The sequence below is a fragment of the Panulirus ornatus genome, chromosome 6, assembly GCF_036320965.1.
Source record: "Panulirus ornatus isolate Po-2019 chromosome 6, ASM3632096v1, whole genome shotgun sequence".
In the NCBI taxonomy this organism is placed as follows: domain Eukaryota; kingdom Metazoa; phylum Arthropoda; class Malacostraca; order Decapoda; family Palinuridae; genus Panulirus; species Panulirus ornatus.
Window position 1 is genome coordinate 14,853,770 of NC_092229.1, and position 26,553 is coordinate 14,880,322.

The 26,553-nt window shown below is 39.7% G+C and overlaps 1 protein-coding gene across 7 annotated transcripts in view; it reads right to left on the minus strand.

Moving 5' to 3' along the window:
* LOC139749075 (mitochondrial amidoxime-reducing component 1-like) overlaps positions 1 to 26,185 on the minus strand; it is a 52,132-nt gene extending 25,947 nt beyond the window's left edge. The window contains exons 1-4 of one of the 7 annotated variants that reach the window (XM_071662578.1): positions 26,044 to 26,185; positions 18,533 to 18,664; positions 8,541 to 8,690; positions 3,268 to 3,444 (exon numbers count right to left, since the gene is read on the minus strand). In XM_071662578.1, the coding sequence (XP_071518679.1) occupies positions 3,268 to 3,444; positions 8,541 to 8,690; positions 18,533 to 18,654 (449 nt within the window). In that variant the 5' untranslated portion in view covers positions 18,655 to 18,664; positions 26,044 to 26,185. Of the gene's footprint in view, positions 1 to 3,267; positions 3,445 to 8,540; positions 8,691 to 18,532; positions 18,665 to 25,241; positions 25,356 to 25,380; positions 25,402 to 25,547; positions 25,707 to 26,043 lie in introns of those variants that run through there. The other 6 variants (XM_071662575.1, XM_071662576.1, XM_071662581.1 and 3 more) reach the window with 6 other exon arrangements.
* Between the last annotated feature and the right edge of the window lie 368 nt (positions 26,186 to 26,553).

The following is a 26,553-nucleotide window of genomic DNA, read 5'->3' on the forward strand; positions in this document are numbered from 1 at the left end:
ACATGGGGTTTATCCACAAGTTGTTAAAAACACCCTGCTACCAAGAGAAAACAGTTTCCATGAATCAGTCACACACCTATACAAGGGAATGTGTTTTGGGACCTATCTCTTCTGAAACTTTAACAGAGGTCACTATGAGAGAATCAAAGAAAATGTACAAGGTCTTTTCCTAGGTTGGAACTCATCTGGGTGTGAAAGAATATTGCTGCATTTCATTAGGTGACACCATTCTAGTCCTTACCTCTAGCGTAACTGTCACTGCTTTGGCATATAAACTTAAAGCTAATAGATAGCAAGAGAGAAAAAACTAAATAACTACAAAACAGAGAAGGGAAGAAATCCACCAGAGAGGGACACAAAACCAGAGTCATACCTCCACCATGCCATAAACCAGATAATTTTTCAATACTACCATACATACACCAATTAACGACAATCCTTCTAAACATTGTAGAACAAAAAACATACTAACAGACACAACCATGTGAAGAGAGTGTCAACACTACAAATAGTAAAATTTATAAATTCTGAAATAAATATAAAGCACAAATTATATACATAACTTATAAACATATCCTAAAAGACTGATGAAAATGCACAGTACATTAAATTCTTAAACCCTTAATACTCAACTGTATATAAAAACAAAAAAAGATAATGAGCTTTGGGATGGAAAATAGCCAGTCTGATAGTATAGGCATGGTTATCACATGATCCAAGAGAATCTTGTGCTGCCGAACGGCCAAGAGTGAGAAGGCTGATAATGACATAACTACAGCTATCTCTGATTGAACAAAAGGCAGCCAAAATATGAGCAAGCTGTTGGAGGGAAAGCAATGGGTGGGGAAAGCCAGTGTTCCCCAATGGGAAAGACAGGATCAAAGTCCTAACCCTCATTTTCCTATAGATTATCCTAAAGAATTTCTCACACTCATGGAACAGATGGGAGTGAGGGCAGGTGCAGAGGCTGGAACCCCTCCCCACCTTCTAGTACTTTAATTTCTACAAGAGGGAACAGAAGGAGCTAGGAAGGGAATGCTCATCCTCCTCAAAGGCTCAGGCTGGGATGTGTAAGTGTGCATGGACATAAAGTCAAGAACAGAAGAAAGACAGGTAAGGTGTTTGAGGAAAGAAATCTGGATGTTATGGCTCCAAGTGTAAAGGGTAAAGAGGAAAAATGGTTTGCAAATATCTTAGGAATAAAGTCAGGGGATGAACACAGGACAAGGAAGGAGTAGCACTACACCTGAAGCAGGAGGTGTGGGATAGTGTGATAAAAGGTTAAGGAAGTAATCTTTAGATTGATGAGGGTAAAAATGAAAGTGGATGGTGAGAGATGGGCGATTAGAAGAGCTTATGCACCTAGCCATGATAAGAAAGATCACAAGACGCAAGTATTTCAGGAACAGACGTGAATGTGTCTGCAGTTTTGGTGCAAGAGACTGGATAATAGTCACGGGTGATTTAAATGCAAAAATAAGTAATGTGGCTGTGGAGGATATAATTGGGGTGCATGGGGTATTCAGTATTATGAAGAGTAATGGTGAAGAGCTTATGGGGTTGCTTGATGAAAAAGTACTGGTGATAGGGAACACCTGGTTTAAAAAGAGGATATATACAAATGTACAAAGGGGATAAAGGCAAGTGCTCAAATTACAGAGGTATTAGTCAGTTAAGTATTCCTGGGAAATTATATGGGAGGGTATTGATTGAGAGGGTGAAGGCATTTACAGAGCATCAAATTGGGGAAGAGCAGAGTGGTTTCAGAAGTGGTAGAGGATGTGAGGATCAGGTGTTTGCTTTAAAGAATGTATACGAGAAATACTTAGAAAAGCAAATGGATTAGTATGTAGGATTTATGGATCTGGGGAAGGCATATGATAGAGTTGGTAGAGATGCTCTGTGGAAGGTATCAAAAATATATGGTGTTGGAGGCAAGTTGTTAGAAGCAGTGAAAAGGTTTTATCAAGGATGTAAGGCATGTGTATGAGAAGGAAGAAAGGAAAGTGATTGGTTCTTAGTGAATGTCGGTTTGCAGCAGGGGTGCGTGATGTCTCCATGGTTGTTTAATCTGTTTATGGATGAGGTTGTTAGGGAGGTGAATGCATGTTTTGGAGAGAGGTGCAAGTATGCAGTCTGTTGTGGATGAGAGAGCTTAGGAAGTTGAGTTAGTTGTTGTTCGCTGATGATACAGCGCTGGTGGTTGATTCATGTGAAAACTGCAGAAGATGGTGACTGAGTTTGGTAAAGTGTGTGAAAGAAGAAAGCTGAGAGTAAATGTGAATGAGAGCAAGGTTATTAGGTACAGTAGGGTTGAGGGACAAGTCAATTGGGAGTACGTTTGAATGGGGACAACTGCAAGAAGTGAAGTGTTTTAAGATATCTGGGAGTGGATTTGGCAGCGGATGGAACCATGGAAACAGAAGTGAGTCATACATGTACATACTTCATACTATCTGCCCTTATTCATTCCCGTCGCCACCTCACCACACATGAAATGACAACCCCCTCCCCTCACATGTGTGCGGGGTAATGCTAGGAAAAGACAACAAAGGCCACATTCGTTCACACTCAGTTTCTAGCTGTCATGTGTAATGCACCGAAACCAAAGCTCCCTTTCCACATCCAGGTCCCACAGAACTTTCCATGGTTTATCCCAAATGCTTCACATGCCCTGGTTCAATCCATTGACAGCACGTCGAACCCGGTATACCACATCGTCACAATTCACTCTATTCCTTGCACGCCTTTCACCCTACTGCGTGTTCAGGCCCCCATCACTCAAAATCTTTTTCACTCCATCTTTCCACCTCCAATTTGGTCTCCCACTTCTCCTCATTCCCTCCACCTCTGACACGTATATCCTCTTTGTCAATCTTTCCTCACTCATTCTCTCCATGTGACCACACCATTTCAAAACACCCTCTTCTGCTCTCTCAACCACTCTTTTTATTACCACACATCTCTCTTACCTTTTGATTACTTACCGATCAAACCACCTCACACCACATATTGTCCTTAAATCTCATTTGCAGCACCTCCACCCTCCTCCACACAACTCTATCCATAGCCCACACCTCGCAACCATATAACAATGGTTAAAAAAATTTTTGAAGAGGGTCTCAATTCTTTGAACAAAAATATGAGGGACTCTCAAATAGTTTCTTTTATTTCTCAAATGTATGTTTTAAATTCTTACTTGTAACATAATATTACAAGCAATAAAAACAATGAATGAATATTCTTGTTAGACTACGCAAAACTTACACTGTAGTAGCTATTTTGTCATTCTTTTCCACTTGTGAGATATCAACTGTCAAGTCCACAGCACCTGGGAATTTCAGAGTAAGAATGTTGTCTTCATAACTGGGACGTATTAAAACAGTGGAGGGAATCATGCGGGCGGTGATCATCACTCCATTGTCTTTACACAGAATGAAAGATCTGAAAAGACGATTCAAAGAGTATCAAGACAAAATGTAAAAGAATAAGAAGACTAATACAACTGCAAAAATGTATTTCAAATCCTACAAGGAAAGTAACTGAGAACATTATAGTAAAAGTACACATTTATTTACCCATATACTATATTTGAATACCGTGGTGAAAATAGAGAAGGTAAAGAAAGCTTTTTTTTTTTTTTTGCTTTGTCGCTGTCTCCCGCGTTTGCGAGGTAGCGCAAGGAAACAGACGAAAGAAATGGCCCAACCCACCCCCATACACATGTATATACATACGTCCACACACGCAAATATACATACCTACACAGCTTTCCATGGTTTACCCCAGACGCTTCACATGCCTTGATTCAATCCACTGACAGCACGTCAACCCCGGTATACCACATCGCTCTGTTTCCTTGCGCTACCTCGCAAACGCGGGAGACAGCGACAAAAAAAAAAAAAAAAAAAAAAAAAAAAAAAAAAAGAAAGCTTATATTACATATGATTTAGTGAGGCAAACATGGCAGGAGGGAACTGCAGCCGAGTTTAAGAAAGGGTATGACAGCGTCCTTGACTGGTCTGTCTAACTGTTCAACATTTGTATGGCCCAAGCCAAGTTGCCTGAGGACTGGCAAAATGCAGGTACAGCAAAACTTCTGTTACCCTAAATGCTTGGGAAGTTAGCAGTTTCTGATAAAAACACCAGTTATTCCAGTTTTATCATTGATGTTAGATAATTCAGAAATTGCCCATCCCTCAGTTTGTGCGGGGTTCATATTTTGCAAAACCTTCACAAAAAGAAAAATTGCCTAGAGCACTGATGGATTCTCCCATCAACTTCACATCAAATAGCTTCTGATAGTAAATAAACTTGCCTAGTCATCCTATATTTGTTTGATATGGCTAAGCTACATTACATTCTTTACATCAATGCTCATAAATCTTCATAGCTTTAGACCCAAGATGAAGATTACTAAGGCTGCTTTTCTTCTTCATCTCATGCTCAATGTATAATAAAAGCATTTTTCATAAAAAGATTTCTAAACCCAGTGATTACCTAAGCAAACAGGGGGGTAGGTGGAGAAATGGACCACAGCATCTAAAACTTCACCAACATTGTTCTTCATGTAGCACATTTTTTATTTTCCTAGGCTGTAAGCATGCCCAAGTGCTGATACTCCCTCCACAGAATCAGTGTGGTACAAAATTTCTAGCTTCATTTCTAAAATAAAGAGGTTCTCTTCCATTTAACTACTTGTTCTGGGGCAGGAAGAAGACATTGGACATTTGGATGTCACATTAACAAACACAAACACAGTGGACTGTAGGAAAATCACTTAAGCAGGTATAACCAAACTACATACGTTGCACAGATTCAACACAATGGACCCTCTGACCCAAGTGGCTGGAACATGGTGCAATTCACCCAAGACCCAAGCTTGCTCCATCCGCCAACCCTCACTTAAGTTTTGGGACACTTTCTACCATGCTAATGCTCCCTCAACAGCATCACCCATGTCATAACATTTCTTGCTTTATTTCTAAAGTCAGAGAGGATCTCTTCAGTTTAACTACTGCTTCTGGGGTAAGAGATATTCCTAAATGTTTGGATGCCATATTTACATACACAAACACATAGGTTACAAGAAAATCACACAAGCAGATATACCTAAATGACAAGTAGCACAAGTCTGCACTCAACGGTAGTAACCGCATGAATGACCCAATGGTGGAAATGTGGCACATTACATTTAGGAACCACCCTCTCTCCACCTGCCAATCCTCACTCAAGTTTTCGCACATTTTCTACCACATACATTTTCAAATTTCTTTTTTTCATACTTGATTGCCATTTTCCGCGTTAGCAAGATAACACCAGAAACAGATGAAGAAAGGCCATATCAACGAACATCCACTCTCTTGCTGCCATGTTTAATGCACTGAAACCACAGCTCCCTATCTAAAACCATGCCCCACAAAACTTTCTGCTTTAAATGCTCCGATTCAATCCACTGACCACACCAACCCCAGTTTATCATATCCTTCCAGTTCACTATCACATGCATGCCTTTCACCCCCTTGCATATTCAAGCCCTTTTCTCTCAAAATTTTTTTTCACTCCATCCTTCCCTCTCCAATTTGGTTTCCCCCTACTACTTGTTCCCTCAACTTCTGATACATATATCCTCTTTGTCAATCTTTCCTCACTCATTCTCTCCACGTTCAAACCAATTCAGCACACCCTCTTCTGCTCTCTCGAGTATACATTTTATTACCAAACATCTCTCTTACCCTTTCATTACTTAATCAAACTAACTTGCATTGCAAATTGTCCTTTAAACATTTCATTTCCAACACATTCACCCTCCTCGGCACAGCTTTACCCATAGGCCATGCTTCGTATCCATATAATAGCTGGGACAACTATTTGTACAAACATACCTATTTTCGCCCTCTGAGAACATTCTCTCTTTCCACGCATTCTTTAGCACCTTTGCCCTCTCTCCCACCCCATGACTTATTTCTGCTTCCATGGTTTTATTCATTACCATGTCTAATCCCAGGTATCTAAAACACTTCACTTTCTCCAATTCTTCTACTTTCAAACTCATACCCCAATTAATCTGTCCCTCAACCTTGCTGAACCTGATAAATTTACTTTTATTCACATTCACTCTCAAATTTCTCCTTTCACACACTCCTCCAAACTGTCACCAATTACTGCAGTTTCTTACTTGAATCTGCCACCACTGCTCTATCATCATCAACCAAATGATTCATCCCCAACAGACTACATGCTAACTCTCTTTTCAAGAATTTCTTATTTACCTCTTTTCAAGAATTTCACATTAACCTCCCTCACCACCCCAATTATAAACAACCTGAACATCCATGTTGACATCACTCACACCCGTGCCACAGACCAACCTTCACTTGGAACAATTCACTCTCCTCTCTTCATACTTGTACACATGCCTTAAACACCGACAAAAACTTCTCACTGCTTGTAGTAGCTTTCCTCCCAAACCTAATATATTCTCAAAATCTTGCATGAAGCATCTCTATCAACCCTATCATATGACTTTTCCAAATCCATAAGTTTTCCAAGTAATTCTCACATATATCTCTTAAAGCAAACACCTGTTCCACACATCCTCTACCACATCTGAAACCAGACTGCTCCTCCCCAGTCTGATGTTCTGTTCATGCCTTCACCCTCTCAATCACTACCCTCCCATACAACTTACCAGGTATTCTTAAACTGATACCTCTGTAGTTTGGTAACTCACCTTTATCCCCCCCGCCCTAAAGTAATGGCACTATACATGCATTCCGCCAGTCATGAGGCACTTCTCAATGGTCGATACATACACTGAAAATCCTTACCAACCAATCAACAACACAGTCACCTCCTTTCTTAATAAATTCAACTACAATACCATTCATTCCAGTGACTCTGCCAAATTTCATCATCCAGAAGACTTTCACCACTTCTCTCTTCACAAAACCACTCTCCATGATTCTCTCTTCACATACCACCATGACCCAAACACCCTACATTTACCACTCTATCATCAAACACATCAAATATATGTAAATGCTTTATGTTGGGGAAATACTATTATATGCAAATAAATAAAGAACAACTTAATGCCCTGCTCATCTAATGCTTCTTGGTGATGTCACAAATAGTTGTTATGCCGACGGTGAAGTCCTTCATAAGTGCTACCTTGAACTCGTCCTATGTCAGCCTCTTGCACAACTCCATGTATGCTTTAAGGCTGAAGAAGTTCCTCTTGCACTTCACGCAAGACATAGATGGCTTTGAGGAGCTGTCCACAATAGTAATCAAGGGTACACAAAATACACAAATGTGCAAGACCAGCACGCAATACCATGCCAAAGAGCACAAAGGAGACGGTAAACATTCACAAGCACCACAAAACACTGGCTGCTGAATAAAATAAATGATGCAGCAAAGTGCATGTGTGCGATGTCAAAGATTTTTGCATATCTTTTTCTATTTTTTCAATATGTCAAGATACTGGAAGGCTTCCAAATGGAGCCAAATCACAGAATGGTTTGAACATTTCATTCTCTACAGAAGTTTTACTGTGTGTTGTCCTCATGTAAAGACAAAAGGGACAACTGTGAATGCTTAAATCATAAAGGTATACAAATGTTGAATATACCTAGGAAGGTGTATGGTCAACTGGTAACTGAGATGGTGGTGGCATGCACAGAACATATGACTAAGGAGTAGTGTGGCTTCAAAAGAGGCAGATGATGTGAACCAGGTGTTTTTTGCCTTGAAAAAGTTCTGGAAGAAGTAACTGAGGAGCAAGAGCAACACGTGTCTATGTAATTTGCTTGAAATTAAATGTATATTTTGCTAGTTGGTGGGACACTAATCAAACATTTGGCCATGACATTATCAAAAAAAAAAATGTACAAGTAAAAAAAGTAGCAAAATATCCTGATATATTTCCTTATGAAGCAACAGGGGAAACCACAAAAAGGTATGTGGAGCCTGGTTGTGGATAGGGACTGTGTCTTTACAGAAATAACATGACAGCTAAACAACTGATGTTAGTGAATGAGGCCTTTTTTTCATCTCCTCCTGGCACTACCTTGCTGAAGCGGCAAACAAGCATGAGTGAAAGATTTCCTCAAAGTAAAATATTGTTTTATACTTAAAAATGTAAAACTAAAAAAATTCCTTTTTCAAACCTGTCTCAAGTATGATGCATATATATTGTATGTAGAGAGTTTATCCTAATTCTCATTAGCAAAATCATCCATGTCCAACCATTGAAAGATTGGAGGGTGGTAAAAAGTAAACAATGTACATGCAAATTCACTTCCTGTGGAATCAATATAAACAAGAAAACCAGTAGAAATGAGGACAACTATCAAATCCAGCATCTTTTTCAAGATTTTCAGAAAAATTTTTCTTCTAGGAGAATCATCCACATTTCCTGCCCATCAAAATTCAGAAAAGTCCCAACTGAAATTGATAAATGGAGCTATGCTGCATTTCAGATTACTTCTGGCATGCATTATCCACCTAAAAAATTACACTGCCAATTTACCAACCTGTCTCTGACTGCTCCATTCACCAAACCAAGTGGTTTAGCCTGAGCGGAATTAACAGCTTTTCCAGCACAAGATTTGACGGGGTACATCATCACCTTCCTTACCCTGCCAGCAGACTCCCACTTCATATCCTTTAACTCCTCCCGATTCCTGAAAGTGAGAATCAGATTTAAGAAACATATAGGACTTTTGGAAAAAAAAAAATCTTTCAAAAAAAACCCACACACACCACATCCATAACCACATCCAAACCAACAATAGAAGATACAAAAATGAAAATATAATATACTAAACATTTTGGCCAGACTAGAGAATTGAATTTCAAGTCCTGGGAATAAATCACAAGGGAGTTTTTATGTACCATCGGTGAGGATTGGAGTGATGGGGTCAGATAAAGATTTCAATCAAATAATTCAGCTTGTAATAGAAGTTAGATATAAACTCTGGAGAAAGTACAAAAGGCATAAGAACCAACAAGCAATTGGAAGAAACAAGAGGCCAAGGAATTCATTCATCAAAATCAAACAGGAAAGACTAAAGTGGTATAAAAAAAACATGTCATCAGTATAAGGATCACTCTAAATCGTTTTTTAAATTCACTATAAAAAAAATATTGATCAAAAATCAAATAATTGGACTGCAGAATTTAGTTCACTATTTCAATAGTAATGAGGGTATATATATTATATTTTTTTTTTATTATACTTTGTCGCTGTCTCCCGCGTTTGCGAGGTAGCGCAAGGAAACAGACGAAAGAAATGGCCCAACCCCCCCCATACACATGTATATACATACGTCCACACACGCAAATATACATACCTGCACAGCTTTCCATGGTTTACCCCAGACGCTTCACATGCCCCGATTCAATCCACTGACAGCACGTCAACCCCGGTATACCACACCGCTCCAATTCACTCTATTCCTTGCCCTCCTTTCACCCTCCTGCATGTTCAGGCCCCGATCACACAAAATCCTTTTCACTCCATCCTTCCACCACCAATTTGGTCTCCCTCTTCTCCTTGTTCCCTCCACCTCCGACACATATATCTTCTTGGTCAATCTCTCCTCACTCATCCTCTCCATGTGCCCAAACCACTTCAAAACACCCTCTTCTGCTCTCTCAACCACGCTCTTTTTATTACCACACATCTCTCTTACCCTTACGTTACTCACTCGATCAAACCACCTCACACCACACATTGTCCTCAAACATCTCATTTCCAGCACATCCATCCTCCTGCGCACAACTCTATCCATAGCCCACGCCTCGCAACCATACAACATTGTTGGAACCACTATTCCTTCAAACATACCCATTTTTGCTTTCCGAGATAATGTTCTCGACTTCCACACATTCTTCAAGGCCCCCAGAATTTTCGCCCCCTCCCCCACCCTATGATCCACTTCCGCTTCCATGGTTCCATCCGCTGCCAGATCCACTCCCAGATATCTAAAACACTTCACTTCCTCCAGTTTTTCTCCATTCAAACTCACCTCCCAATTGACTTGACCCTCAACCCTACTGTACCTAATAACCTTGCTCTTATTCACATTTACTCTTAACTTTCTTCTTCCACACACTTTACCAAACTCAGTCACCAGCTTCTGCAGTTTCTCACATGAATCAGCCACCAGCGCTGTATCATCAGCGAACAACAACTGACTCACTTCCCAAGCTCTCTCATCCCCAACAGACTTCATACTTGCCCCTCTTTCCAAAACCCTTGCATTTACCTCCCTAACAACCCCATCCATAAACAAATTAAACAACCATGGAGACATCACACACCCCTGCCGCAAACCTACATTCACTGAGAACCAATCACTTTCCTCTCTTCCTACACGTACACATGCCTTACATCCTCGATAAAAACTTTTCACTGCTTCTAACAACTTTCCTCCCACACCATATATTCTCAATACCTTCCACAGAGCATCTCTATCAACTCTATCATATGCCTTCTCCAGATCCATAAATGCTACATACAAATCCATTTGCTTTTCTAAGTATTTCTCACATACATTCTTCAAAGCAAACACCTGATCCACACATCCTCTACCACTTCTGAAACCACACTGCTCTTCCCCAATCTGATGCTCTGTACATGCCTTCACCCTCTCAATCAATACCCTCCCATATAATTTCCCAGGAATACTCAACAAACTTATACCTCTGTAATTTGAGCACTCACTCTTATCCCCTTTGCCTTTGTACAATGGCACTATGCACGCATTCCGCCAATCCTCAGGCACCTCACCATGAGTCATACATACATTAAATAACCTTACCAACCAGTCAACAATACAGTCACCCCCTTTTTTAATAAATTCCACTGCAATACCATCCAAACCTGCTGCCTTGCCGGCTTTCATCTTCCGCAAAGCTTTCACTACCTCTTCTCTGTTTACCAAATCATTTTCCCTAACCCTCTCACTTTGCACACCACCTCGACCAAAACACCCTATATCTGCCACTCTATCATCAAACACATTCAACAAACCTTCAAAATACTCACTCCATCTCCTTCTCACATCACCACTACTTGTTATCACCTCCCCATTTGCGCCCTTCACTGAAGTTCCCATTTGCTCCCTTGTCTTACGCACTTTATTTACCTCCTTCCAGAACATCTTTTTATTCTCCCTAAAATTTAATGATACTCTCTCACCCCAACTCTCATTTGCCCTTTTTTTCACCTCTTGCACCTTTCTCTTGACCTCCTGTCTCTTTCTTTTATACATCTCCCACTCAATTGCATTTTTTCCCTGCAAAAATCGTCCAAATGCCTCTCTCTTCTCTTTCACTAATACTCTTACTTCTTCATCCCACCACTCACTACCCTTTCTAATCAACCCACCTCCCACTCTTCTCATGCCAAAAGCATCTTTTGCGCAATCCATCACTGATTCCCTAAATACATCCCATTCCTCCCCCACTCCCCTTACTTCCATTGTTCTCACCTTTTTCCATTCTGTACTCAGTCTCTCCTGGTACTTCGTCACACAGGTCTCCTTCTCAAGCTCACTTACTCTCACCACCCTCTTCACCTCAACATTCACTCTTCTTTTCTGAAAACCCATACAAATCTTCACCTTAGCCTCCACAAGATAATGATCAGACATCCCTCCAGTTGCACCTCTCAGCACATTAACATCCAAAAGTCTCTCTTTCGCACGCCTGTCAATTAACACGTAATCCAATAACGCTCTCTGGCCATCTCTCCTACTTACATAAGTATACTTATGTATATCTCGCTTTTTAAACCAGGTATTCCCAATCATCAGTCCTTTTTCAGCACATAAATCTACAAGCTCTTCACCATTTCCATTTACAACACTGAACACCCCATGTATACCAATTATTCCCTCAACTGCCACATTACTCACCTTTGCATTCAAATCACCCATCACTATAACCCGGTCTCGTGCATCAAAACCACTAACACACTCATTCAGCTGCTCCCAAAACACTTGCCTCTCTTGATCTTTCTTCTCATGCCCAGGTGCATATGCACCAATAATCACCCACCTCTCTCCATCAACTTTCAGTTTTACCCATATTAATCGAGAATTTACTTTCTTACACTCTATCACATACTCCCACAACTCCTGTTTCAGGAGTATTGCTACTCCTTCCCTTGCTCTTGTCCTCTCACTAAACCCTGACTTTACTCCCCAGACATTCCCAAACCACTCTTCCCCTTTACCCTTGAGCTTCGTTTCACTCAGAGCCAAAACATCCAGGTTCCTTTCCTCAAACATACTACCTATCTCTCCTTTTTTCACATCTTGGTTACATCCACACACATTTAGGCACCCCACACTGAAGAGTTGAATGTAAAGTTTTAAGAGGATCGACAACCCCCAGAACTACCAGAATGTGATGGAAATGTTACTTGAAGAACAAATCAAAACCCAGGACATTATAGGCTTGAAAAGTAAATGATCCTCTCAAGGCTCATGAACTCAACAGTAAATAAATACACTCAAAGAATAAGCAGAAACACTAATCAGACTACACGAGCTCTTATCTAAGACCAATTCTGAAGACAAATTGTACCGGTCAAGTGAGAGTGCAAAATTACACAACTTTAAGGGAAGAGATTGTAACACTGCTATAAAAATGTATCATGAACAACTTTCTTTTCTTTTATACTATTCGCCATTTCCCGCATTAGCGAGGTAGCATTAAGAACAGAGGACTGGGCCTTTGAGGGAATACCCTCACCTGGCCCAATTCTCTGTTCCTTCTTTTGGAAAAAAAAAAAAAAAAAAAAAAAAAAAAAAAAAAAACGAGAGGGGAGGATTTCCAGCCCCCCGCTCCCTCCCCTTTTAGTCGCCTTCTACGACACGCAGGGAATACGTGGGAAGTATTCTTAATCCCCTATCCCCAGGGATAACAAATAATACTGTTGGGACTATTATACTTTCAAACATCCCATCTTTGCTCTGACAGCCTGAGGTTTCTACTTACACATGCTCTTTTAGTGACCCTAGGACTTTAGCTCCCTTCCATTATATGACTCACTTCAGCACCTATGGTTCCAACCACTGCCATGTCCACACACTAGGTACCTAAAGCACTGTCTCCTCCGCACCTCCACATTCAAAACATGCTGTCTTATCCCCCTGCTGCACTTACTTACCTTAATTTTTTCCCATTTAGCTTTCTCCTTTCACAAACTCTCCCAAACTGTCACCAGCTTTTGGAATTTCTTCTGTCACCAAATCTCTGTCTGGAAACAACATATGATTCACCTCCATGCCCTCCACCTCTAGCATACCACAGTGTTACCCTTAACTCTAAAATTTGAGAGAAATATATGTAAAGAAAAGTATGATAAAAAGTGACAGTTGTTCAATTGCAAAATTAATCTCCATCAGTACTCTAAAAACAAAGAAATTCCTATTTCTCTCTTAAACAATTTTCTGATTAATTTATCATGCAGTGCCAGGACCCCTTTTATGGGGTTCGAGGTTGCATCCCATTTTGTCCACTGATGATACAATCATGAACAACTATAATCTACAAATTGATTGAAAAAATACTCATGAAACTAATGAATGATTTCTTGTTACAGGAAATTTCTACCCCGTGACTTACTTCCACTTCCATGGTTCCATCTGCTGCAAAGTCCATTCCCAGATATCTAAAATGCTTCACTTCCTTCAATTAAAACGTACATTCCAATTAACTTGTCCCTCAAACCCATTGAACCTAATAATCTTGCTCTTACTCACATTTATTCTCAACTTTCCCCTCTCACACACTTTTCCAAACTCAGTCACTAACCTCTTCAGTTTCTCACTTGAATCAGCCACTAGAGCTGTATCGTTGGTAAACTTCAACTGACTCACTTCCCAGGACCTCTCATCCACAACAGACTGCATACTTGCCACTCTCTCCAACACTCTTGAACTTACCACCCTAACCAACCCATCCATAAACAAATTAAACAACCATGGGGACATCAAATACCCCTGCCTCAAACAGACATTCACTGGGAACCAATCACTCTCTTCTCTTCCTACCCGGACACATGCCTTACATCCACAGTAAAAACTTTTCACTTCTTCTAGCAACTTGCCTCCCACACTATATACTCTTAAACCCTTCCACAAAGCATCTCTATCAACCCTATCATATGCCTTCTCCAGATCCATAAATGCCACATACAAATCCACTTTTTTCTCAGAATTTCTCACATGAATTCTTTAAAGCAAACACCTGATCTACACATCCTCTACCACTTCTGAAACCACACTGCTCTTCCACAGTCTGATGCTCTGTACATGCCTTCACCCTCTCAATCAATACTCTCCCATATAATTTCTCAGGAATACTCAAACTTATACCTCTGTAATTTGAGCACTCATCTTTATCCCCGTTGCCGTTGTACAATGGCACTAAGCATGCATTCCACCAATCTTCAGGCACTTCACCATGATACACTGAATATCCTTAACAGCCAATCAACAACACAGTCATCCCCTTTTTTTAATAAATTCCACTGCAATACCATCCAAACCTGCCACCTCGCCAGATTCCATCTTCTGCAAAGCTTTCACTACCTCTTCTCTCTTTACTAAACCATTCTTCCTAACCCTCTCACTTTGCACATTACCCCGACCAAAACACCCTACATCTACCACTCTATCATCCAACACATTCAACAAACCTTCAAAATACTCACTCCATCTCCTCACTTCATCACTACCAGTTACTTCCTCCCCTCTTGCCACCTTCACTGATGTTCCCATTTGTTCTCTTGTCTTACACAAGTTATTTACCTCCTTCAAAAACATATATTTATTATACATAATTGCCGTTTCCCGCATCAGCAAGGCAGTACCAGGAAACAGATGAAGACTGGCCCATCCACTCATACATAAAAGCCCATATACACACATGTACATATATATACACATGCACATATTCATACTTGCTTACTTTCATCCATTCCTGTTGCTACCCTACCCCACAGGAAACAGCATACTATTACTTTCCTCAAGAATATGCCCTCATTATAAACCATCAGGTATTCTGTTATATGACTTTATCAAAAAACTTCCACATGCAACCAAAGCTTCACTGAGCAGCTGAGCATTCATAAGGACCAGCCTCATGAGAAATTACTGAAATTCTTCTCTAGTAAACACCCCATAAATTTCCATAAAAAAATTCAGTGATGCATTAGAAGGAGCATGAGAAACTTGGATGAAGAAGTGTGTATTTACCCTCTATAACAAAAACACAGGATTATGAGATAATTTCACTTTAAAAGTCATCACAAGCAACAATTAATTATCTGTTCACAGAAAAAAACTGTTGAGTTTCCATAACAGAACAATCCCAAGAGGTGTTACTGGGACTACAACTCAATTTCCCTTCCATCACCAATATACTAGCCAAAACATAGGGCCTTAGGCTTGGGGTTTTTTGCCACCTCTTCTCTTAACAGAGGGGTCGAAAGTTGTGCAGTACACCAGCAATACTTTGGGTTCCCTCTATTAAAGATTATCAAATCGTTGTTAAAGTTCTATAGGTGAACAATCTCCCTAATTACAGCAACACCTCTCTAGGTAAAAACATGCCAACTTTGTTCCCCCTGCTGTAATTGTAGCAAACTAATTGGGGCATATAAAACAGCTGCATCCAAAATCTTTTCTAAAGCATGACAAATATTATCATTCTTAAATGTACGAATTATGTAACTATGTATTGAAAGATTAAATGCATTCCCCATTTGCTTCAAACCATTCAGAGGCACAGCTAATGGGCAATATCCTCCATGCATTTTTTTTCTGTCATGCTGCCCTTCCTAAATCTATATGAAACACATGCATTATATTCCTCCTACAACACTGACTTGATGGTTTCCACACTTCCAAGTGTTGTAAACTCAACAGCAATACTGAAAACAGATCCCATGAAATTTGTATGTTGGCATGGTATTCAAATATAGACTGCAAAACAAATGCCAAAAACTGCATTCTGTGATAAAGAAAAAAGAAACAAAGTTTGTCTAAATAAGAATACACATGAGGGAAAGACAGAGAAGTTAAAAATTGTAAATATATGCTAGAAAAAGCAGTAATACTAAGACATGGAAAGCAGTATCCTTTGATGATCATTACAGTAAGTGAGTGTAACTTTAAAAAGAATAAAAAAAATAGAAAAAAAATCGCACATAACTTCTGTGGTTGGCCAAAACCTTCAAAACTAAAATTATTTTCTTTATTTTGCTTTGTCGCTGTCTCCCACGTTTGCGATGTAGCGCAAGGAAACAGATGAAATAAAATGACCCAACCCACCCCCATACACATGTATATACATACACGTCCACACACACAAATATACATACCTATACATAATGTACACATATATATACACACACACACACATATACATATATACACATGTACATAATTCATACTGTCTGCCTCTATTCATTTCCATCGCCACCTCGCCACACATGGAATAACATCCCCCTCCCCCCTCATGTGTGCGAGGTAGCACAAGGAAAAGACAACAAAGGCCACATTCGTTCACACTCAGTCTCTAGCTGTCATGTAATAATGCCTGAAACCACAGCTCCCTTTCCACATCCATGCCCCACACAACTTTCCATGGTTTACCCCAGACGCTTCATGTGCCCTGATTCAATCCATTGACAGCACGTCAACCCCGGTATACCACGTCGATCCGATTCACTCTACTCCTTGCACGCCTTTCACCCTCCAGCATCTTCAGGCTCCGATCCCTCAAAATCTTTTTCACTCCATCTTTCCATCTCCAATTTGGTCTCCCACTTCTCCTCGTTCCCTCCACCTCTGACACATATATCCTTTTGGTCAATCTTTCCTCACTCATTCTCTCCATGTGACCAAACCATTTCAAAACACCCTCTTCTATTCTTTTAACCACGCTCTATTGTCCTCAAACATCTCATTTCCAGCACATCCACCCTCCTGCGCACAACTCTATCCATAGCCCACGCCTCGCAACCATACAACATTGTTGGAACCACTATTCCATCAAACATACCCATTTTTGCTTTCCGAGATAATGTTCTCGACTTCCAAACATTCTTCAAGGCTCCTAGGATTTTCGCCCCCTCCCCCACCTTATGATTCACTTCCGCTTCCATGGTTCCATCCGCTGCCAGATCCACTCCCAGATATCTAAAACACTTTACCTCAAGTTTTTCTTCATTCAAACTTACCTCCCAATTGACTTGACCCTCAACCCTACTGTACCTAATAACCTTGCTCTTATTCACATTTACTCTTAACTTTCTTCTTTCACACACTTTACCAAACTCAGTCACCAGCTTCTGCAGTTTCTCACATGAATCAGCCACCAGCGATGTATCATCAGCGAACAACAACTGACTCACTTCCCAAGCTCTCTCATCCCCAACAGACTGCATACTTGCCCCTCTTTCCAAAACTCTTGCATTCACCTCCCTAACAACCCCATCCATAAACAAATTAAACAACAATGGAGCCATCGCACACCCCTGCCACAAACCTACATTCACCGAGAACCAATCACTTTCCTCTCTTCCTACACATACACATACCTTACATCCTCGATAAAAACTTTTCACTGCTTCTAACAACTTGCCTCCCACACCATATATTCTTAGTACCTTCCACAGAGCATCTCTCTCAACTCTATCATATGCCTTCTCCAGATCCATAAATGCTACATACAAATCCATTTGCTTTTCTAAGTATTTCTCATACATTCTTCAAAGCAAATGCCTGATCCACACATCCTCTACCACTTCTGAAACCACACTGCTCTTCCCCAATCTGATGCTCTGTACATGCCTTCACCCTCTCAATCAATACCCTCCCATATAATTTCCCAGGAATACTCAACAAACTTATACCTCTGTAATTTGAGCACTCACTCTTGTCCCCTTTGCCTTTGTACAATGGCACTATGCAAGCATTCTGCCAATCCTCAGGCACCTCACCATGAATCATACATGCATTAAATAATCTTACCAACCAGTCAACAATACAGTCACCCCCTTTTTTAATACATTCTACTGCAATACCATCCAAACCTGCTGCCTTGCCGGCTTTCATCTTCCGCAAAGCTTTTACTACCTCTTCTCTGTTTACCAAATCATTTTCCCTAACCCTCTCACTTTGCACACCACCTCAACCAAAACACCCTATATCTGCCACTCTATCATCAAACACATTCAACAAACCTTCAAAATACTCACTCCATCTCCTTCTCACATCACCACTACTTGTTATCACCTCCCCATTAGCCCCCTTCACTGAAGTTCCCATTTGCTCCCTTGTCTTGCGCACTTTATTTACCTCCTTCCAGAACATCTTTTTATTCTCCCTAAAATATAAAGCAAAATACATTTTTTACAGTCTACAAAATCACATGAAACAAGTGTACAATAATCAAACATAATGCATAAAGGATTTTTATCATATACAGTTAAAACCCTTACTTGATGCGGGGTTTCATGCTGCTCTGATGAGATTTCTTTAATAATTTGAAGTATATACCAATCACTATAACAACTGCAACAGTAGTTAATGAGGTGACTATCAAAGTCCTTGGTGAGTCCATTAGTTATGATCTGCAACATATTTTGTTAATTATTAACTAATGAACCTTAAACACAAAAAAGTTGTATATGCTTTTTTGTGTAATTATCAAGAAATAAGGTTTCTATCAGCATTTCATATAAAATCAACAAATTCTAAAGATGCTACCATCTGTTGGTACGCAGTGAAGATAGACATGACAATTAGCTAGCGGCTTGGTGGCACAGCCTTATGCACTATTCATAAAAAGGTATGAATGTTTCTATACTAATCAAAGTATATTCTAATCACTCTATTCCCACAAAGCTGAGTCACCAAGTAAAACATATCAATAAGGATATTCAATGTATGTAAGGACCATGGTGAAGAGCCTGAGGATTGGTAGAATGCATGCATAGTGCTACTGTACAAAGGCAAAGGGGATAAAGGCGAGTGTTCAAACTACAGAGGCATAAGTTTATCAAGTATTCCGGGGAAATTATATGGGAGGGTATTGATTGAGATGGTGAAGGCGTGTACAGAGCATCAGATTGAGGAAGAGCAGTGTGGTTTCAGAAGAAGTAGAGGATGTGTGGATCAGGCTTTTGCTTTGAAGAATGTATGTGAGAAATACTTAGAAAAACAGATGGATTTGTATGTAGCACTTATGGATCTGGAGAAGGCATATGATAGGGTTGACAGTGATGCTTAGTGGAAGGCTTTAAAAGTATATGGTGTAGGAGGTAAGTTGCTAAAAGCAGTGAATACTTTTTACCACTGATGTAAGGCACGTGTACGAGTAGGAAGAGAGGAAAGCGATTAGTTCCCAGTGAATGTCAGTTTGTGGCAGGGGTGTGTGATGTCTCCATGGCTGTTTAATTTGTTTGTGGATAGGGTGGTTGGAGAGATAAATGGAAGAGTTTTGAAGATAGGGGCAAGTATGCAGTCTGTTGGGGATGAGAGGGCCTGGGAAGCGAGTCTGTTGTTGTTTGCCGATGATACAGCTCTAGTGGCTGATTCGGGTGAGAAACTGCAGAAGTAGGTTTCTGAGTTTGGTAAAGTGTGTGAAAGGAGAAAGTTGTGAGCAAATGTGAATAAGAGCAAATGTGAAAAAGAGTAGGGTTGAGGAACAAGTTGACTGGGATGCAAGTATGAATGAAGAAAAATTGGAGGAAGTGAAATGTTTTAAGATATCTGAGAGTGGACTTAGCAGCAGATGGAACCATGGAAGTAGAAGTGAGTCACAGGGTGGGGGAGGGGGCAAAGGTTCTGGGAGTGTCAAAGAATGTGTGGAAGGAGAGAACATTATCTCAGAGCAAAAATGGGTGTTTGAAGGAATAGTAGTTCCAACAATGTTATATGGTTGCAAGGCATGGGCTATAGATAGGGCTGTATGGAGGAGGGTGGATGTGTTGGAAATGAAATGTTTGAGGATAATGTGGTGCGAGGTGGTTTGATCAAGTAAGAAATGCTAGGGAAAGAGAAATATGTGGAAATAAACAGTATGGATGAGATAGAAGGAGAGTATGTGTTGAAATGGTTTGGACATGTGGAGAGAATAAGTGAAGAAAGACTGACAAAGAGGATATATGTGTCAGAGGAGGGAATAAGAAGCGGGAGACTAAACTGGAGGTAGAAGGATGGAGTGAAAAGATTTTGAGTGATAAACATACAGGATGGCGAGAGGCATGCAAGGAATAGAGTGAATTGAAACAAAATGGTATGGTATACCAGGGTTGATGTGCTGTCAATGGACTGAACCAGGGCATATGAAGCATCTGGGGTAAACCATGAAAAGGTTTGTGGGGCCTGGATGTGGATAAGGAGCTGTGCTTTCGGTGCATTACCCTTGACAGCTAGAGACTGAGTGTGAATGAATGGGGCCTTTTTGTCTGTATTCCTGGTGCTACCTCACTGGAGCAGGGGATAGCGATGCTGTTTTCCTGTGGGGCAGAGGACCAACAGGAATGGATGAAGGCAAGCAAGTATGAATATGTGCATGTGTATTCATGTAATGTCTGTGTATGTATATGGATGTATATGCTGAGATGTATATGTATGTATAAGCCAAGATGTATATGTATGTATACGTGTGTATGTGGGCATTTATGTACATATATGAGACAGGAGGTCAAGAGAAAGGTGCAAGAGGTGAAAAAGAGGGCAAATGAGAGTTGGGGTGAGAGAGTATCATTAAATTTTAGGGAGAATAAAAAGATGTTCTGGAAGGAGGTAAATAAAGTGCGTAAGACAAGGGAGCAAATGGGAACTTCAGTGAAGGGCGCAAATGGGGAGGTGATAGCAAGTAGTGGTGATGTGAGAAGGAGATGGAGTGAGTATTTTGAAGGTTTGTTGAATGTGTTTGATGATAGAGTGGCAGATATAGGGTGTTTTGGTCGAGGTGGTGTGCAAAGTGAGACGGTTAGGGAAAATGATTTGGTAAACAGAGAAGAGGTAGTAAAAGCTTTGTGGAAGATGAAAGCCGGCAAGGCAGGAGGTTTGGATGGTACTGCAGTGAAATTTATTAAAAAAGGGGGTGACTGTATTATTGTCTGGTTGGTAAGGTTATTTAATGTATGTATGACTCATGGTGAGGTGCCTGAGGATTGGCGGAATGCGTGCATAGTGCCATTGTACAAAGGCAAAGGGGATAAGAGTCCTGGAAAGAGGGGCAAGTATGAAGTCTGTTGGGGGTGAGAGAGCTTGGGAAGTGAGTCAGTTGTTGTTCGCTGGTGATACAGCGCTGGTGGCTGATTCATGTGAGAAACTGCAGAAGCTGGTGACTGAGTTTGGTAAAGTGTGTGGAAGAAGAAAGTTGAGAGTGGGTGTGAATAAGAGCAAGGTTATTAGGTACAGTAGGGGTGAGGGTCAAGTCAATTGGGAGGTGAGTTTGAATGGAGAAAGGCTGGAGGAAGTGAGGTGTTTTAGATATCTGGGAGTGGATCTGTCAGCGGATGGAACCATGGAAGCGGAAGTGGATCATAGGGTGGGGGAGGGGGCGAAAATTTTGGGAGCCTTGAAAAATGTGTGGAAGTCGAGAACATTATCTCGGAAAGCAAAAATGGGTATGTTTGAAGGAATAGTGGTTCCAACAATGTTGTATGGTTGCGAGGCGTGGGCTATGGATAGAGATGTGCGCAGGAGGATGGATGTGCTGGAAATGAGATGTTTGAGGACAATGTGTGGTGTGAGGTGGTTTGAGCGAGTGAGTAACGTAAGGGTAAGAGAGATGTGTGGAAATAAAAAGAGCGTGGTTGAGAGAGCAGAAGAGGGTGTTTTGAAATGGTTTGGGCACATGGAGAGAATGAGTGAGGAAAGATTGACCAAGAGGATATATGTGTCGGAGGTGGAGGGAACGAGGAGAAGAGGGAGACCAAATTGGAGGTGGAAAGATGGAGTGAAAAAGATTTTGTGTGATCGGGGCCTGAACATGCAGGAGGGTGAAAGGAGGGCAAGGAATAGAGTGAATTGGAGCGATGTGGTATACCGGGGTTGACGTGCTGTCAGTGGATTGAATCAAGGCATGTGAAGCGTCTGGGGTAAACCATGGAAAGCTGTGTAGGTATGTATATTTGCGTGTGTGGACATATGTACATGTGTATGGGGGGGGGGGGTTGGGCCATTTCTTTCGTCTGTTTCCTTGCGCTACCTCGCAAACGCGGGAGACAGCGACAAAGTATAAAAAAAAAAAAAAAAAAAATATATATATATATATATATATATATATATATATATATATATATATATATATATGTATATATATATATATATATATATATATATATATATATATATATATAGATCTTTTTCTTTTAAACTATTCGCCATTTCCCGCATTAGCGAGGTAGCGTTAAGAACAGAGGACTGGGCCTTTTTTGGAATATCCTCACCTGGCCCCCTCTGTTCCTTCTTTTGGAAAATTAAAAAAAAAGAAAAAAAAAAAAACGAGAGGGGAGGATTTCCAGCCCCCCGCTCCCTCCCCTTTTAGTCGCCTTCTACGACATGCAGGGAATACGTGGGAAGTATTCTTAATCCCCCATCCCCAGGGATAATATATATAGATATATATATATATATATATATATATAGATATATATATATATATATATATATATATATATATATATATATATATATATATATATATATATATATATATATAGCTATATATATATATATATATATATATATATATATATATATATATATATATATATATATATATATATATAGCTATATATATATATATATATATATATATATATATATATATATATATATATAGCTATATATATATATATATATATATATATATATATATATATATATATATATATATATATATATATATATTTTTTATATATATATATATATATATATATATATATATATATATATATATATATATATATTTATTCCTTGCGCTACCTCGCAAACGCGGGAGACAGCGACAAAGTATATAAAAAAAAAAAATATATATATTATCCCCGGGGATAGGGGAGAAAGAATACTTCCCACATATTCCCTGCGTGTCGTAGAAGGCGACTAAAAGGGGAGGGAGCGGGGGGCTGGAAATCCTCCCCTCTTGTTTTTTTTTTTAATTTTCCAAAAGAAAGAACAGAGAAGGGGGCCAGGTGAGGATATTCCCTCAGAGGCCCAGTCCTCTGTTCTTAACGCTACCTTGCTAATGCGGGGAAATGGTGAATAGTTTGAAAGAAAAAAGATATATATATATATATATATATATATATATATATATATATATATATATATATATATATATATATATTTTTCTTTCTTTTAAACTATTTGCCATTTCCCGCGTTGGCGAGGTAGCGTTAAGAACAGAGGACTGGGCCTTTTTTGGAATATCCTCACCTGGCCCCCTCTGTTCCTTCTTTTGGAAAATTAAAAAAAAAAAAAAAAAAAAAATATATATATATATATATATATATATATATATATATTTATTTTATTTACTTATTTTTTTTCATACTATTTGCCATTTCCCACACTAGCAAGGTAGCGTTAAGAACAAAGGACTGAGCCTTAGAGGAAATATTCTCACACTTCTTTTGGAAAATTAAAAAAATAAGAGGGGAGGATTTTCAGCGAGGTAGCACCAGGAAACAGACGAAGAATGGCCCATACACTCATGTACACATATATACATATAAATGCCCATACACGCACATATACATACATACTCTGTTCTTAACACTACCTCACTAACATGGGAAATGGCGAATATGTATGAAAAAATCAACACATACACACACATATAAATATATATATATATATATATACATATTTATTTATCATACTTTGTCGCTGTATCCTGCGTTAGCGAGGTAGCGCAATATATTTATACATATATATATATATATATATATATATATATATATATATATATATATATATATATATACACAGACATATACACTCATGTAAACATTCATACTTGCTTGTCTCCATCCATTCCTGTTGCTACCCCATCCCACAGGCAAAAGCATCGCTACCCTCTGCTACAGCGAGGTAGTGCCAAGAAAACTGACAAAAAAAGGTCACATTCGTTCACACTCAGTCTCTAGCTGTCATTGTGTAATGCACCTGAAACCACAGTTCCCTATCCACATCCATGCCCCACAGCCTTTCCATGGTTTATCCCAGATATTTCACATGCCCTCGTTCAGTCCACTGACAGCATGTTGACCCCAGTATACCACATCATTCCAAATGACTCTATTCCTTGCATGCCTTTCATCTTCCTGTATGTTCAGGCCTCAATCACTCAAAATCTTTTTCACTTCATCCTTCCACAACCAATTATATATTATAAAATTATACACTTCTTAATTTAACTTGGGGAATAGACAGTTCTTATGCAGATATAACAGGACTGTGATGACCAAAAGTTAGGTGGGATGATATATATAAGCAAAGTAAACTCAAGTGTGGGTTGTAATGAATCTATTGCGGCTGCACCCATCAATATAACAGAAACGACCAGAATGCTCCATTGAAAATAGAAAATACACAAGGAACATATATCATCTAGGCTACACAATATTTATGAATCAGGTTGTGATCTGTGACAGCCAAATAACCCTATTTCTAGGCCAAAGTGATACCAACATATGCTATTTGCATGTGTTACATGCAGTCTTAGGATAGGTGCTTGGCTTATTTAGATTAGGTTACAGGTAAGGTCAGATTCCTAGCTTAGGCCCTTAATCAAATGCATGTTACTCAATAGGTTAGGCTGTTATGTCCTCAGATCCCTGATTAGGTCCTCATGTAAGGTTCTACTTCAGGCATTTAGGTCCTAAGGCTCCAAAGTAGGATTCTGGGTTAAATTACCGTCTGGACATCCACTAGCTTGGAAGCTGAAACTGTTTTTCCTATGTATATATTTTTAGGCATTTTGCATGCTTCTGACCTTCTTAAAACACCAATCACAACATTCTGACCCTAAGTGGAAATTGGGGTCTAGGTTTGGGGAAATCAAAACATGCAGTAATTTGGGATTGTTCAGAATCAAAGACATCAAAAACCATCAGAAAAACAATTTCAACCAAACAAAATCTACCCTAACAAACTCAACCAAACGGTAATAAACTGTAATACTACCACAGTCTGTTTGATCTCTAAGGTCAGTACATAAGGCTCCAAGGTATGGTCCTACGTTATCCATGTCCCACGGAAGGGACTCTCGACATACAGAAAATAAAAATACAAATTCAGTTTAGGTTCGCAATATTGTATTAACCTTGGATATATATGGTGATCTTGAATAACTTAACGAAATATTAACTGTAAGAAGTTATTCTGAGCTTTGATCGAACAGCATCCAATCTGGCGATATATATCAGAGGGTAACTGTAAAAGGCAGGGAAAAAAAATTAATGATATAAACCAAGCCAATAAAATTCTCACCTAGAACCCGAAATGTGCGGCGGAAATATTATATAACATGAATGTGGTCCGCCACTGAGGGTGGCATGGCCACTAACAGAGTCTGGCGTCAATGTGTTCTTGATCTGAAACGTAATCATCATCACCTGCGCCATGGTGTGTCTGCTCAACACTGGGGGTCTGAGGAGGATAATAATGGATGTCATTATTTTGAGCCATCACTCACAAGTCAACTATTTATGGGAGTGACTAGTTAAATTGCCATTAGAATAATGATCAAGATTAAGCTCAGATTGCGAAGGGTAGTTGAGGTTCATACAGTTTCTGAACTATTTTTTTTTTTCTTAAACGTATATATTATCATAATTAAAAAAATAAAAAAGTATCTTTACATCGGTCTGTTGTAGTTTAAAGTGGAGGCGTAGCTTTGAATACTCTTGTAGCAACTACAATGAACAATATATTGTTTTCCGTTTCCCAATGGGATTGCACAGAACGCTGCATTACACGCACTTACTTGCTGTGACGGAGTCTGGGAAATGCAAGCAGCACTGCCAAGCTGCCTGCCAGGATGCCTGCAGGGAAGAAGGAGAACAACTATCAGCAATGGGGTTTCATAGGCCGGGCCCCACTATACTACGCCCCTTCCACATAGGTTACAAAAAAAAAAAAAAAAACTGTCAAGTACGACGAGTGAGTGACGTGGGTGGTTTATTGCCAGATAAATGATTCTAACTTGATTGCCTTGAACTTGGACAAGTCGTTTATTAGTTTAACAGTAAGTTGCGGCATACTGAGGTGGGATGAAGACAATAGGGTGGGTGGGTGGGGCAGTAACTATCTTATTACCAATAGCGTAGTTGCAAATTGCATGTGCCCCTGTGACAGGGAGGGAGGTCGTGTTGCTTCCTCATAGACACTACATCTCGATAAACTCACCCCAAAAATGAGTTTAAAAAACAAGAAGCTGAGTAGCGAAGAGAAGAATTGAGCTAATCATACGCTAATCTTTATATTTACTATAAGG